Source organism: Eptatretus burgeri, chromosome 1, assembly GCF_056783735.1.
Source record: "Eptatretus burgeri isolate ZD-2024b chromosome 1, Ebu_testis_v1, whole genome shotgun sequence".
NCBI classification, from domain to species: Eukaryota; Metazoa; Chordata; class Myxini; order Myxiniformes; family Myxinidae; genus Eptatretus; species Eptatretus burgeri.
Window position 1 is genome coordinate 117,948,339 of NC_140961.1, and position 15,349 is coordinate 117,963,687.

Sequence of the window (15,349 nt, forward strand, 5' to 3'; positions counted from 1 at the left end):
TTTTCCAAATCAGCAAATATCACAAACGGGTGTTTTATAGATTTGTTAAAATCTTTGAATGACATTTGAACATTCTTTTGGTAAATTGATTTGTTTTGAATGTTTACAACCATTTAAGTTTTTTCTCTTTTGGTAAATCAATATAAGAAGAAGCTTGAAGATGATCTGATTTTAAGATGTTTATATCTAAAATGATTATTTTTGTAATAGCAAATCCACTCCCTACTACAGTGTTATCAACATATTTTTCTTGTCTCTGGAGTTCATCGTAAACATCACATCTTACAAAATCTTGAAATTAGTTAAATTGAGGGTTTGTCCTCATATAGGGAGTGGTTTCATTGCCTTCTCTTCCCATATTCAATTTTCCTCCCATATAAAACTTAAAAGTTTTCATTTCACTTAATGTGTTTTTAATTATAGTTTCAATACTGTGTTGAACCATGTCAACAGCTTCAATGATTGAAGATGGTCCAGGGTCTTGAAAGCAAAACAATCTTATATTTATATGTCCTTCAAATGCCCCATCAGTGTTTTCAATGGAAAATTTAGTGGCACCTTCCCTTTCTTCATTGTTCTTGTGCTTGTGTGATTGAAGGTGTTTATTGTCATTTGTTTTTGTAAAGTAGCTCTAACAAAAGTTTCTCATTTGTTTTGTCATTTGTTTATTGTCATTTGTTCTTGTAAAGTAGCTCTAACAAAAGTTTCTCCTCTTATCTCCTTCTGTCAATATATTCAAAACTAGAAAGAGCAATGAAACAAGAAAAAGTATCAAAAAAGAAAAACCTTATGGATGAAGCTTTAGAAAGAAAAGATAAGACCATCTGTAATATGCAAGGAGAAATTAGTATTTTTTTCAACAACCCTAAAGATGTAAATTCTGATGAAATAAAAGATGTTAATATATCAGGTGAAATTACATTTCGTTCAATAGAAGTTAAGAACAATTTTAAAATAACCTTTAATATAAAAAAATGTGGTCGTTGAATCTAATAATGAAAAAAGTATATTGATATAGATGGTAATGTTTATTCTACTCACTAAATATGAGTCATTATTCAACTGAAGATTTTGAAGATTATGAGAGTGATGATAGTATCTCTATTATGATGCAGAAGACAGTTATGATAGCGAGAGTTTGTGTTTAAGCGATAGTTATGAAAGCACCAATGAAAGTTGCAAAGATGATACCGAAGATGAATATAATTTGAATTTAAGTTTTACTTTATAAATATTAATAGCTGACAAGATTTTGAGCCTCTTGAATTTTCTCATTCTAAACATTACAAATTTTTGAATTGTCCTGCGTGTGAAAGATGGGGATTAAACACAGAGTGAAAAGCCTATAAACAATGTATATTCTGTGATTATCTTCTAATTAATGATAATAAAAAAATATAAAAATGAATATAATTCTTTGAGATTTACACCAAAAATGAATTACTTTTCAAGATTGATTCGAGAAATGAATGTAAAGTATGAGGGTGAGAATACACCTTTTCTTACAAGAGAAGAAATTGAACAAATTACGACCATGTTTCATGCATTGATGATTTATATGATTAACGATTGTCATTTTCAGGGAAAGATTAACACAAGATATTGAATAAATAAAATAATGGATTATCTTAAAATTAAAACTGAACTTTGGATAAAACAGAGTTTCTAAAAAAGTCAAAAAAACTTAACCTTTTTTCCAAATATATAAATGAATGATTTTTTTACCCATTTGGGAAAATAAGATAAAATTTAACAACCATAAAAATCTTCCAAATTCTTTGAGATGTCTCAAAGTTGGTTCAAGCGAGTGTGTAAAAACCTGCTTACTTTTAAAGATGCTCCTTACTCCCAACTTTTTGGATTATGATAATTTAATAATTTTCACAAAGTCAAGTTTTCAACCCAATTATCAATGACTCTCACAAGGTTTTAATGCTGGTCTTCAAAAAGAAGATATAATCGGTTTATTTAAACTTCAAAACAAACTAAATGAATATATAATACAACTATTTTGTGATACACAAAGATATAAAAAGAAATCTAAGCCGATAACTTGTTTTTTAGTGATAATACAGATGATATACCTTCTCCCCAAGATTTGGATAAATCAAAAAAGAACCTTATCTTTGATTATTGTGTTAATGAGAGAAACCAACGGTAATGGAAAGCTACAACACAAGAGGGATACATTCTTCTTGTAATTGTATTTATCTTAGTCAATCATACTTTTAACTCCCTCGTCGCTCAATAAGAAACAATGCTAATACTTTCATTTTATTCACGTTAAATTCAATAGATACAAACGATTTTTGAAGAGACATTTGTTCTACATTATGTATTGTGGCGCCGCACAGCTCAAATATTCAAAAGAATTGTGCACTCAGTGATAAAAGCACCAAATTTGGCACACTTGTAGAAAGACATATAATGAAGCTACTTGGATTTTTGGCCACCACAGATTTAGCCTCTGAGGGCCGTGGCAGCCATTTTACAAACTGGTGGCCAGGTGACATTAAAATGGCTACCAGAGGAATTAAAATGGCTTGGGCTTCTACATTTGTGACAATTTCATCGTTTATGGGGTCTATGGATGCGCCTCACCGAGTACTACAAATGTATGGGAGAAGATTTTCAAAATTCGAAATTTTGAAGGGGGGAAAACCCTTTTTTTGGGAAAATTTTCAAATCACTGTGGCTTCTACGTTTATACTTCGGTGACAACTATCACTGTGCCTATATATGTGTCTAATGAGGCTCTACAAAAGAGCAGTTAACGATTTTCGCGTTTTTTAAGGGGGGGAGGGGGGGGGGAGAAAAATAGAAAAATCGCTCTGGGCCCTACTACATTTATGCTTTTTTTAAAGAAAGTCCGCACCACCACATAAAGGGTCACCCAACTGGTTGGTCCCCCACATGGCAGCAGGAAGGCCGAACTATAGCTAAGCTGCCGGGGGGGGGGCGCTTCTCCCCCAACTATCGGTTGGACTAAACTAGCTAACCTAACCTAACCCTAACCTATAGTCCAACGTATAGCCCTGCGGGTGACATAATTACATAACAAGCGTAAAATAAATGACAATGAAAAAGCGTGTAAGAATAAACATTCCTGGAAATATATCATCAACAACAACTGACTAAAATATGATGTAAAAATGACCAAACATCCACCCACCCCGAAGCTTCTATTAAATTATTAAAAGTTAAATGCATGCTGTATTTCCAAAAGAAATACAAAATAATTTACTCAAGAAATACAAAATAATTTACTCAAGAAATACAAAATTCCACATAATACATTTCAATGACACATGATGTTACAGTGATATGATGAAAAACTCAAAATTAAAAGTAGAGATGTCTAGTTCTGGGTGCACTCCCCCTCACACTGACACAGAGCAGTACATTCAAGTGCAGCCTTTTTGCACTTGCAACGATTCACACAACCCTTCTTACATCTACATGACAGCAGTTCATGGCAAGTTCATGAACGTGCTTGCAACCCCAGATCCTCCAGTTACGACTTTGGTTCGATCCACACCTTCTCCCATGAAACTGGGATGTTGGATCAGTAAGTTAGCTGTGCCATGGAAGGAGGACTTCGCTGTTGTTGAACTCGGATTGTGATCTATATTGTCTACTGCAGCAGTAGTAAAAACTTTTCCACGCATCTTGGGCGGGCAGACAACTTGCTCCAAGTGAAACTGCTCGCAGACACAGTTCCCCATCTGCGCTGTGAGGCGGAGGACACGATCATATGAGATGCTCATGCCAACGTGTGCCAGCCTATCCACCAGTTCCTTCTTGCGGGTGTGGGCGTATAACATCATCCCCACATATATTGGAAGAGGCGTTTCTTGCACAGGGCTGTGCCGAACAGTGGAGGATGGTGACGTGATTTGCATATGCTTGCGTTTTACACTGTTGAACTTCACAATTTGAGCAATGGTAAATGCTGCATTGCTTGTGTCTGTCATCTGGTCCTTGATGCTGTTCCGTCTAAGACCATGCTGACCAGTCCAAGCAGCATTTGTGGCACAGACTCTTTCTGGCATCCTTCAGGGAACCCAATGAAAGGCTTGGCTTCTCCAAACATGTGGCGGCGCACGACTTTTGCAGCATGTGAAAGATGGATAGCATCATTGTCGCTGTCCATTTCAGCTTTAGCAATAGCATCGCCAACATCTTCTCGAAATGCCAACAGGATGTCTCTTCCCTTGCTGTGTGATTGCATGTCAGGGAACTGGGCAAGGAGTCTCTGCTTGAGACGTGTGGAATGTTACCCTTGTGTTGCTCCTGACGCCTGGCTGTTCAATTCTTGACTGGTATAGTTGAGCCAGTTCTGCTAACTTGAACACTGGCGCCGTCTCCTCATCCTGTCTGGTCTCTTCAATAAAGAGCACAAGTTCAGCAAAAGCTACTCTTGACAGCTCATTCTCTGGTTCAGTTTCTCCTGGCGCTTCAGAAGATCGGGCCGCTCTGGCACGATTATATAACCCTGACAAGCATTTGGCATGGTACTTAGCTTCCAGGGCCACCATGTCCCCAGCACTGAGTTTGCCAAGTAGGGCACTGTCTTCAAGGAGGGTCGCACAGTCCCTCACGTGCCTGTCAATTGTGAAGGTCTCTGCCTCATGAAGCCGTTCTGAGCCTGCAGGTTGTTCACAGAAGAAACAGGAGGGGGGCCTTGACTTATCTGTGCTCGATGAGAGGGACCTGGTGCGCTTGCATGCATCAGTATTATGGCTGTCATCAGCAGTTACACGCATTTGCTTTTCGGCTCTCTTTACTTTTGTCCCGTTATATTTCAGTCGACAGGTTTCGTGATAACCAGCACTGTTCGCAACCATAGCTGCTTCAATTCCGTGACCTTCGTCAAGCCGCTGTAGCTGAAGCGTACGTGGAAGCTCCTTCAGTTCATTGAATCTGATCAGATTTTCGGCCAGGGAACTGTAGCTGCTCCCGTCATCTGTTCGCTTTGACTGTGAGGGACGAGTCAGTGTCTCTTTCGTGTCGTCTTGACAGATGATACACAGGTTCCAGTTCGTTGTTGGTGGATGTGACGACGTTGAGACAGGTCGCTCTGGGTCGACCAACTTGAAGCTCTTGGACATGGCTGCTATTAAGCGACAACCACAATCACCAATCTGCAATGACAAATAAATATATTAGAGTCCATGTTACGACTATATGAGCATATTATACAAAATTTTAATTATTTCCCCAAAAAAGGTTTCCCCCCCCCACCCCTACCCCCCCTTCACAATTTCGAATTTCGAAAATCTGCTCCTGTACGTTTGTAGTACTCGGTGAGGCGCATCCACAGACCCCATAAACGATGAAATCGTTCCACAAATGTAGAAGCCCTAGCCATTTTAATTCCTCTGGTCGCCATTTTAATGTCACCTTGCCGCCATTTTGTAAAATGGCTGCCACAGCCCTCAGAGGCTAAATCCGTGGTGGCCAAATATCCAAATCGCTTCATAGTATGTCTTTCTACAAGTCTGCCAAATTTGGTGCTTTTATCACTAAATGCACATTAGGTTAGCTATGCTGCCCCACCAGTAGTAAAAAGGAATTTTGGGATTATATGAAGCATACGACTGAAAAATCTAAATATATCGTTGTTAAAGAAGATGAGATATTAAGGGATATATTTTTTATTTTAAATAGAATTACATATATAAATGAAAACTGTTATTATAAATCTTGTGGGTAAATCTGCTTCTGGAAAAAACTTTCATAAATCAAGGTTCTTGAATAGTACAAATGAAAATATTGTAAATTTTCTAAAAAACCACCATGTGATTCGTATTGTATCCACAACAACCAGAGCAATGTGGCCAGGAGAAGTAGAAGGTGAAGATTATTACTATATTTCAGTCGAAGAACATATGCGATTGAGGAATGAAGGCCAAATATTTGAGGAGGTTTGTCTTGGTACAGCAAAATATTCACATTGTAAAGTGAGTTAAAGAAACTAAAATCTGGTGGTCTTGGGATATTACAAACTAATACAGACGGAATGACACAAATGATTAAACATCTAAGTGGTAATGGGGTGAAGATTTTAGCATTCGGTTTTGATGTTGATGAAGAAACTCAACGCAAACATATGAAAAGCAGAGATACAATTATTACTGAAGAAGAAATTACAACTCGTATTAATGTTAATGAAGAATTTGATGAAATATTTGAAGAAAAGGATTTATTTGAACACATCTACTTTAATGATGAAGAAAAGGAAATTTCGCTGTTGACCTTTATAATTCATGAATGATATTTTCCAATAAATAAATGGATGCGAAATAAAGAGCAAGAAGATAGAAGGAGCATCAAGAGTTGGTTTCAAAAGTGTAAAACAAAAGGAAGACATAAAGAAGAAACACAGACAGAAACTAACGGGTGAAGAAGCATTTGAAAGAAAACAAGATAAATTTTTGAAACGACTTTTAAAAACTTCCCAAGAAAAAAATTATAGATGCTTCCACAGTTCCCACAATAGAATATACTCCTAAAAAACTTCAAATGTTACAAGATTTCAGTCAAATGATGGAGGAAGAATTTGAGCATATAGGAGAATTAGCATATGATGATGAAGGATTATTTAAACAACTGGAAGAGATTAATCAACCCCCTGATTATATTGTGAAGGCTCTTCAAAATAATGAATATTCAGTGGATTCAAAAACCAAAGCAGGACTCATTCCAACAGAACAACCACCAATATCCATCTTGTTCAAGAAAAGGGATTGATATTGAATAATCAATGAAGGTTCTTGAGTTCTGCTCAACCCCCTGTTAAACGAACTCTGAGATTAATGGTTCTTCGAACAAAAGATGGGAGACAAGATTCAACTGTGAGGGATGAATCAAAGTATTTTGATAAACCATTGAATATGAAAAATAAGGATGATAGAGTTTCTGTTGATTTGCTGGACTCTTAATTATAGGGTCAATACATCTGGTAAAAGTAGGAAGAATGTGAAGGAGAAACAGATTTTTCAGGCTTAAACTAGGCTTGGTACAGCTGATACTTTTCTTCCAAATGACTCATCATAATTGGTTACTCTACTGTTATTGCTGTTAGGTGGTAATGAGGATGGAAATAAGAATTGTTTTCATGAAGAATCAACCATTTTCGACAATTTGATGAACATGAAAATAAGTAATAAATATCAATAAAATGACATTGTATCCCATATTAAATAACATGAGAAGCACAATCCTTCGTTTTAATTTCACAACAAGCAACCAAACATCTTCATTCCCATATCCTCGACAACTTGATGCAACAAAATAATATGAGGCATCTTTATTGTTTGTGGAAACGTATAATACCTTGTTTAATATCACCGAGAAGTTTAGTCATAATCCGGGAAGTGGATACAAAACGATAACAGTTTCACCCGGAGCACATGAGATTTCTCAAATATCTTCTGAAATTGCTCACCTTATGAAAGAACAGGGTGATGAACCAAAAAATATTGTTGTCGACATTCAAAAACATACTTCAAAATCAACGATTAAACTTAAAAATAACTACAAGGTTAATTTCACAATTGATAATTCATTTAGAGAGTTATTGTGTTTCTCCTCAAAAAAGATTGAAACTAATGGGACATTTTACAGTGATAATGTCATTGAAATATCCTCAGGCATAAATTCGGTATTATTTCACTGTGATTTGATTGATGGTGCTTATAATGATGGAATAAGAACAAATACAATATTTTCATTCAGCGCATACTCAACCCCAATTGGTTATAAATTCAATATGGAACCCAAAAATCTGGTTTATCCACCTGTGTCAGGAAAAACCATATAGAGAGTAAATTTTAGGATAACCGACCAAGATAATTGCATGATTTCTTTTAATGGAGAAATTATATCCATCAGAATTCACCTACGTGAAGTTTTCCAATAAATAAATACGATGGTTATTGTGAGGAAACACGAGTTGGGAAAATATAAAATAATTACAGGGGATGGGATGTTCCTTTCCCCATACTACAAGGGTGAATGTATGTTTCTTGTTTGAGGAGACTATAAACCTAAGAGACAAAGCGGTGTCAGACATCAATTTAGAGGAGATGGGATAATTGATACTCCAATGGGTATAGGTTCAACTATTCTTAAACTTGAAGAGCAAATTGGTTCAACTGTTTCTGCTGTGGGAAATGTCGTGGGTGCTATAAAGAGTATAAAAGATGCCCAAAAGGAATCTCATAAATTGCAAGCAATAAAAGAAATTAAGAAAGGCAAAACTTAGTTGTCTCCCCAAGAACGACAGAAAATAATTCACATACTTGGGTCAGGGTTTCCAAAGTTTTAACATCTTTTTTCCTAAATACATACAAGTATGAAAGCAATTGATAGTATCTATGATTTGGATGATACCATTGTCATCTCAAACTCCACTAAAGAATGAAGACTCCTTCAAGATAAATGTAATAACCAGAACAGACTGGAATGCAAATGGAACAAAATGTTTTGAAATAAAGAATCAACAAACTTATTTGAATCTTTCCGAAAGTTTCTTGTTGTGTAAATTTATATTCACTAAGGCTGCGAATAACACAAACACTACACTCGGAAATGATTTCTTCTGGAAAATGTTTGATCGTGTTCGTTTGTACATTGGAACACAAGAAGTTGAAGTCTTTGATTATGTCTCTGCTGCATCTGAAATGATGAAATTTACACTATAATGATTTTGTGATCGAATGGGAAATGGGGCTGTCAAAGGTTTTATTCCTGATATGTCAACGGGAACAAACACAGACCCTGGATATAGTCAAAGGAATGGAATGTATAATGATGATACAAAAACAGGTAATAGATTTACTGCGGCAGTTCCTCTTAAAGGTATATTTGGATTTTGTTATCATGATAAAGTTCTGAATGGTCTTAAAATTAGATTTCAACTGCAAAGGAATGATAATGAAAATAGTCATGCGACACTTAACGACAGGGTTACGTTCTGAGAAACGCGTCGTTAAGCGACGTCGTCATTGTGTGAACATCTTTTTTTTTTCGTTTTCGAACATCGTACTTACACAAAACTACACACCTCGGCTATATGGTATAGCCTATTGCTCCTCGGATGCAAACCTCTACAGCATGCTACTGTACTGAATACTGTCGGCAATTGTAACACGCATCCAAGAAGACGGAAGACACGTTAGTTTTACCTTTGTGCTGTTCATGACGGCCATCGGTGTTGTTCGCAGCAGCTTACAATCTCCTCTCGCATCGATTATAGAAAGATGAATAAATAGCATTTGGATTTTATAAATACATAATCATTGCATCGATGTTATAATTTATAAATGAAGAAACGAGCTCCTGTCAATTGTGATATATATTTTCTGAACAGTGCGATTGTTTTAACAACATGAAAAGCTTCACCAAAAAGAAGTTTGCGTTTTAATTTCGACTGTAACAACGATTTATTCGCGGAATTCTTCAATTCAAAGGTAATTTACTTGCTGGAAGGTAAACGTGCAAACATTTGTTCAGTTTGAAAGCCGATTTCCTTGAATCCCGATTTTGCACGACCCTGCTTTTTTCGCGATGACATTTTATGGACCTCAACGATCGCATTATAACAGGGCCACACTGTCGTTTATTATCATTATGAAGTATTATGTACTGAACAGCGTACATAATTGTACGTGCTATTTTTATACGACTGGCAGCGCTACGTCGGCTACATCACTCGACGATAGGAATTTTTCAGCTACATTTTTTTTTCATTTTTTTTTGTTCAGAGCTGGCAGATCCGTCGTATATGCGATCCGTCGTTGCCCGGAACGTTGTTAAGCAGTGCATGACTGTACATTGCTTTTTGGTGTGGCTTACGCTTTTGCTGATCAGAATAAATTTCTAATTGAGGAAATGAGTTGTTGTATTAGTGAATATACTCCAAATCAAAAAACAGAAGAGATGTTGAATAGAAGACTTAACTCAAAGAAACCACTCAATGTATCATACCTTGAAAGAAGATGCCAACACGTTAAACAGAACCAAACGACTTGCACGTGGAATTTGGGTGTTCTGGAAGTAAAGCCATGATATCAGTGGCTCATTTAACAAAAACCAGATGGTGATACTGCTACTGATAAGAATAATGCAGTGACTGATAATGCTAAGGTGAAACAACCTCGCGTTTCTCCAGATGGAACATTTTATCCACGAGATAGATTGGAAATTAATTGGGGAAAAAATGATTATGCTGAAGCATACAAGTCTTGCCAAAAGGTGTGTGAAAGGAATGGAAATAATGAACCTATTTTGGATATGACAGCATTTAAAAGTTTGCATACAATCTATGCGATTGACCTGAGTACTCAAAAGGAAACGATAAAGTCCAATCAAGTGGATACTTCCCTATGCATTGAAAGAGGAGAGAGTGAAGAAGTTGATACATATAATTTGCTTTTGGAAGAAACAGAATTACGGATTAAGACAGATAATGGTGTTATAAATCTCACATAATTTTTTTGTTAAATAAATGAGTGATAAAGTACCAACTGGGGTATGTTAATCAAATCAATCTTCATAAACTATCATGTTGTGTTCAAAATCAAAAGCCTTGAAAGATTAACGTTAATACAATTCAGAGAAAGGGAGCAGTACGAATTGATGTTTTGCTCACAAGAGAACAGGTTAAAATCCTGAACGATACTGGCTCACTTAAAATTAAAATGTCAAAACCAATGTTGAATAAATATTCAACAAGAGAGACGAGTGGAGGATTTCTCCCATTTCTAATTCCTTTACTTGCTGGTGTAAGTGTGGCTGGAGCATTGACGGGTGGTATTTCAGCAGCGGTGAAAACTGTCAACGAAAGGAAGGCTCAACTCCGGGCTCAAAAATAATTGGAAAGACATAACAAAGAGTTAGAGAAACAAATTAGTGGAAGTGGTGTAATTGTAGATTTCGCTGAAAAACTTGAAAGTCTGCCTGTTAAAGTGAGATTGTAACTTGGAGATACGCTTTCTTCTATCTCACAAGCAGGTGTAAAATTAACTATAAGGGGTAATGGATTATATCTTTCTAAGAAATAAATGAGCATTGATGAGTGGTTTAAAGAATTTGGAAAGAATACAACATCAAATTTAGAACTTGTCAAATATTGTAAGAAATAAAAAATTCATAATTTGGTTATTTGTATGAGAGATGAATTAACAAACGTGTGTGAACATATATATAATACTATTATGAAATTCGAAGATAATAATGGGAATGGTTCTCATTGGTTTGTATTATTAATAGCCAAGATAAATATTATTTTGATAGTTTTGGTCTTCCACCAACTTTTGAAGTAATAAAATTCTTCCAGAATGGTGTTTATCAAACATTTCAAGTCCAATTATTAAATGCCAAGTGTTGTGGTCAATTATGTCTATATGTGTTATTTCAACTCAACAAAACGAAATTTTTTATGACATTATTTTTAATCTAATATCAATGACATGTTGGTAAAGTTGGTTCTATCTTTGGTGTATCCCAATAACTGGATATTGATTTATCAAGTTATTACACAAAGGCACAGGCTGAATGACGGAAATATAGTGTAACAAAAAATATTAATATGAATAATGCTTAGAAATTAATAAATTATCCAAGCCCAACTCACTCAAATGACTTGGTCAGATTAAGCGATTTATCACAATATATATCCTTTAATAAAACGGCTGTGTATTCCAAAGATACAGAAGTGTTGATTTTATCTCCAGGTCATAGAGAATTCACAGTTCCAATTCAAATAATATTTTATCAAGAAGGGCGTATCGTTTGTATGAGAATAGAACAATGGGGGTATGATATGAATGATTTAGGGTATAATTGGTCATTTAAAATTGACTGAGAAGACCTGGAACAATTAAATCAGTCTCTTAAGGAAGAATATTATCCATTTGGTGCTTTTGGAAGAAACATCCTTTGGGGTTCGGGTGGGGCATCCTGACTCATTTTTGCAGCATGACTGTGCTCTGAAAAAAACACTTCTGCATTTTAAGAAACCGAATGGGGAATAGCTTTTTTCTTTCATGCTTGAAGAGATAAAGTGAATATACTCGATGGTGATCAAAAAATGGTGATGTCTATGGGGATGTCTCTCTTTATGTCTCTCTGATTAAGTGAATAAACTCGACTCTTTGAATGGAATGAAAAATATGAAAGGAAAGAAGTGCTTTTATCAGTAAGTCTCAGTTTAACATTTGCTCAATGGGGAAGAAATCAGTCTCAATTTTACATTTGCTTGTATGGAAGGGGAGAAAATCAGTCTCCTATTTTGACCTTATGGGCCTTGAGACAGTCTCAATTTTACATTTGTTTGTATGGGAGGGGGAGGAATCAGTCTCAATTTAACATTTGCTCAATGGGGAAGAAATCAATCTCAATTTTACATTTGCTTGTATGGGAGGGAAGGGAATCAGTCTCAATTTAACATTAGCTTGTATGGGAGGGGAGAAAATCAGTCTCCTATTTTGACCTTATGCTCCTTGAAACAGTGTCAATTTTACATTTGTTTGTATGGGAGGGGGAGGAATCAGTCTCCTGTTTAGGGCTTTGCATAATTGCTAAAAAATAACTGTTGTTGTTAATGGAAAAATTAAATTAGGAGGTGTATAAGTACCATCCTCGCTATACACTTGGGGAGAAAGGAGGTATAGAGTATTAATGGGATATTCATCACAGCCTTTTTAGATGTGCTGAATTCCGAATAATATACAACACACGAAGAGGAAGTTCAAAATAAATAAAGAAAAATCTCTCTCTCCACCACCACCCCACCCTCCACTCCAACTCTCTTCCTTCTTTTCATCAAACTGACTGGGTTAGTATGAGGCATGGGCCTTGCCAGGAAACAAACTCTCCTCATGTGTATGTGCAGTGCGTTATATGCTGCATGTACGTATATGTGTATATGCGTGTATTGCTATGTTGCACTGGTATCCCCTATCTATAGGACAATTGCTGACGGATGCACGCAGGCAGGCACACCGAGACCGAGCTTCTTTTATATTGTAGATTGTGACTATTCATATTTTGTTTCTCAGCAAGGCAGAGTTAGGTTTTTATTTGACACGTAGAGATGTTCTGTCCTTCATTTGGTTTGTGGTTTGCTTGCAGGAAGGACATCAAAAGAGCGATTTTCATCAGAATTGTACAAGTTCAATTTCACCACTGCTCTGTGGGAGCACATTGTTCCTTTGGGTGGACGAAGAAAAGCAGTCCTTGGACATTCCATGATATTTTGTCCAGATGATCGCCTGCTTCTTGTTTATGGTGGACACCACCCCATCAGCACCAGGCATGCTCTCAAACGTGCTTTTGGATTGTGATTGAAAATACAGGTTGCTAATATTACTCACCATGAGCAACAAACATAACTTTGCATGCACATGTATGAGATTACATACCTGCATGCATTGTGTTAACATAGTGTATATATATATGTATGTATGTCATGAGTTGAGAAGTTATTTTATGCTCAAGGTACCATCAAAGTGTTTATTTCCAAGAAAAATGTTTTATTGCCATTTTCGTCTTCAAATCCGCAATATGATCTTGTGTGCCAGAATGCAATTATACACTCAATTAATAGAACAAGTTGTTCAGCAATTTATTATTTTTTAATTATTATTATTATTTTATATTGTTTTATGTTTATTTTTTATTATTATTTTTCCCCCTTGTTTTTGTTCTGGTAATTATTCACTATCCAAGAGCAATTCTTGAGGTTTCATTGGAAGAAGAAAGGTCGGTGAAATATGTTGGTAGCCAGGTGGGGAAGATATTATGTTGCTCGTTCAAATCCAAGTGAAGGCAGCAGGATTAAGGATTTGCATTGCATAAACCTCTGGAAGTCAAACCAGTGTGTGTGTGTGTGTGTGTGTGTGTGTGTGTGTGTGTGTGTGTGTGTGTGTGTGTGTGTGTGTGTGTGTGTGTGTGTGTGTGTGTGTGTGTGCGCGCGTGCTTGTTTTCATTGGTTATCTCCATATGTGGGTTTCAGAATGTCGAACGGAGTCCTCCTGGGGCTCAAAGTTATTAACTTATAACGAAGTATTATTCAGGGTATCATGATTCATGGACCAAGCTGTGAAATCTTCTTGTTCTCAAAGTTTTGTTCCGAGGGCTCTTTTCAGGATAGTCACCTAACCCGGACAGGTTACAACTATAGTTTGTTTGTAGTAATATTCCCAGGAATGGTTTTTAAGATTCCCATACAGTTCTTCTATTAAATTCTCATTGCTCCAATTATCACTGGTACAATTTCGACACTCTTCAGCTTCCAGAATATTTTGAATTCATTTTTGAGATCTTGGCATTTCGTCATATTTCCTGATTTCTGTGTTATTTAAGCCAAAAGTTACTGTGTACTGACTCTTTAATTTGCAATACCTCCTTTTATTTTTTGTATTGAAGTACTATATCCAATTGCAATGCTGTTTTCTGTGTTCCCACTCGATGGATCATCAGGTCGTGCATGAATATGAAAATTACTTCATTGTTTTCAATTATTGTTTTGGTTTATGTTTCCATGAATTTTCTGAAACTGGGATATTGAAATTTTTATGGATGTACCAGTGGATGATGACATACTTTGTTGTGATTTTGCGTGTACAGTGGTTCTGACTTATTTTTTTTCTTCCATCCCAATAGTTTTTGAAAGCCATTGGTATAGTATCCTTCATCGTGGGCATTTATTAATATTCGTTCTCCATCAAGGTTGAGCTCACCACCTCTTAACCATTCAAATGAGCCTTGTTTGTTTATGCCAAATCTCTCCAACTGTTTTTTTTTTTACCGCTTTCTGCTGTTTTTTAATTCTCCCAGTTGTTGGTGTATATTTTTTGATACTTCATTTTATGTCCATATTTTTGTCTTTTTTATCATCGGGGCTGTATTTGTTGATATTTACATTTCATGTGTAGCATCTTCCATTCGCACATGTCTTGAAATAATTTCAGCAAGGTGGGTTAGGGATACCTTTTCTGGCTTGCTCCCTTCATGTTTGCATCCAAATTTGACTTCCGGTTTTGGGTTTGCCGCAACGGCAGGTTCTCTCAGGGGTCTCTGCCGACTTTCTCAAAGTTAAGTTTCTGGTTGTCATATGTGACGTTTTAACTGTTTATTTTCATATGTACATGTTTCTGTGTTTTCCTAGCTTGCTTTTGTTTCAAAAATTGCGCTATTTTCTGAGTTTTTGTCAAACTTGTCTGAACGAGTTCCTTGAGGCCAACCCATCCTTCCCCATCTAGGTGTACAATCGTTTCTGTTTGTATTTTCTCCTTATTACCTCCAATTCCTATTTCACCACTTTCCCAATGTCTCCCAT

The 15,349-nt window shown here is 36.2% G+C and overlaps 1 protein-coding gene across 1 annotated transcript in view; it reads left to right on the plus strand.

The window, feature by feature from the left end:
* MEGF8 (multiple EGF like domains 8) overlaps window positions 1-15,349 on the plus strand; it is a 197,259-nt gene that overhangs the window by 24,815 nt on the left and 157,095 nt on the right. The window contains exon 8 of the mRNA XM_085865088.1: window positions 13,141-13,335. Coding sequence (XP_085721214.1) covers window positions 13,141-13,335 — 195 coding nt within the window. The remainder of the gene's footprint in view (window positions 1-13,140; window positions 13,336-15,349) is intronic.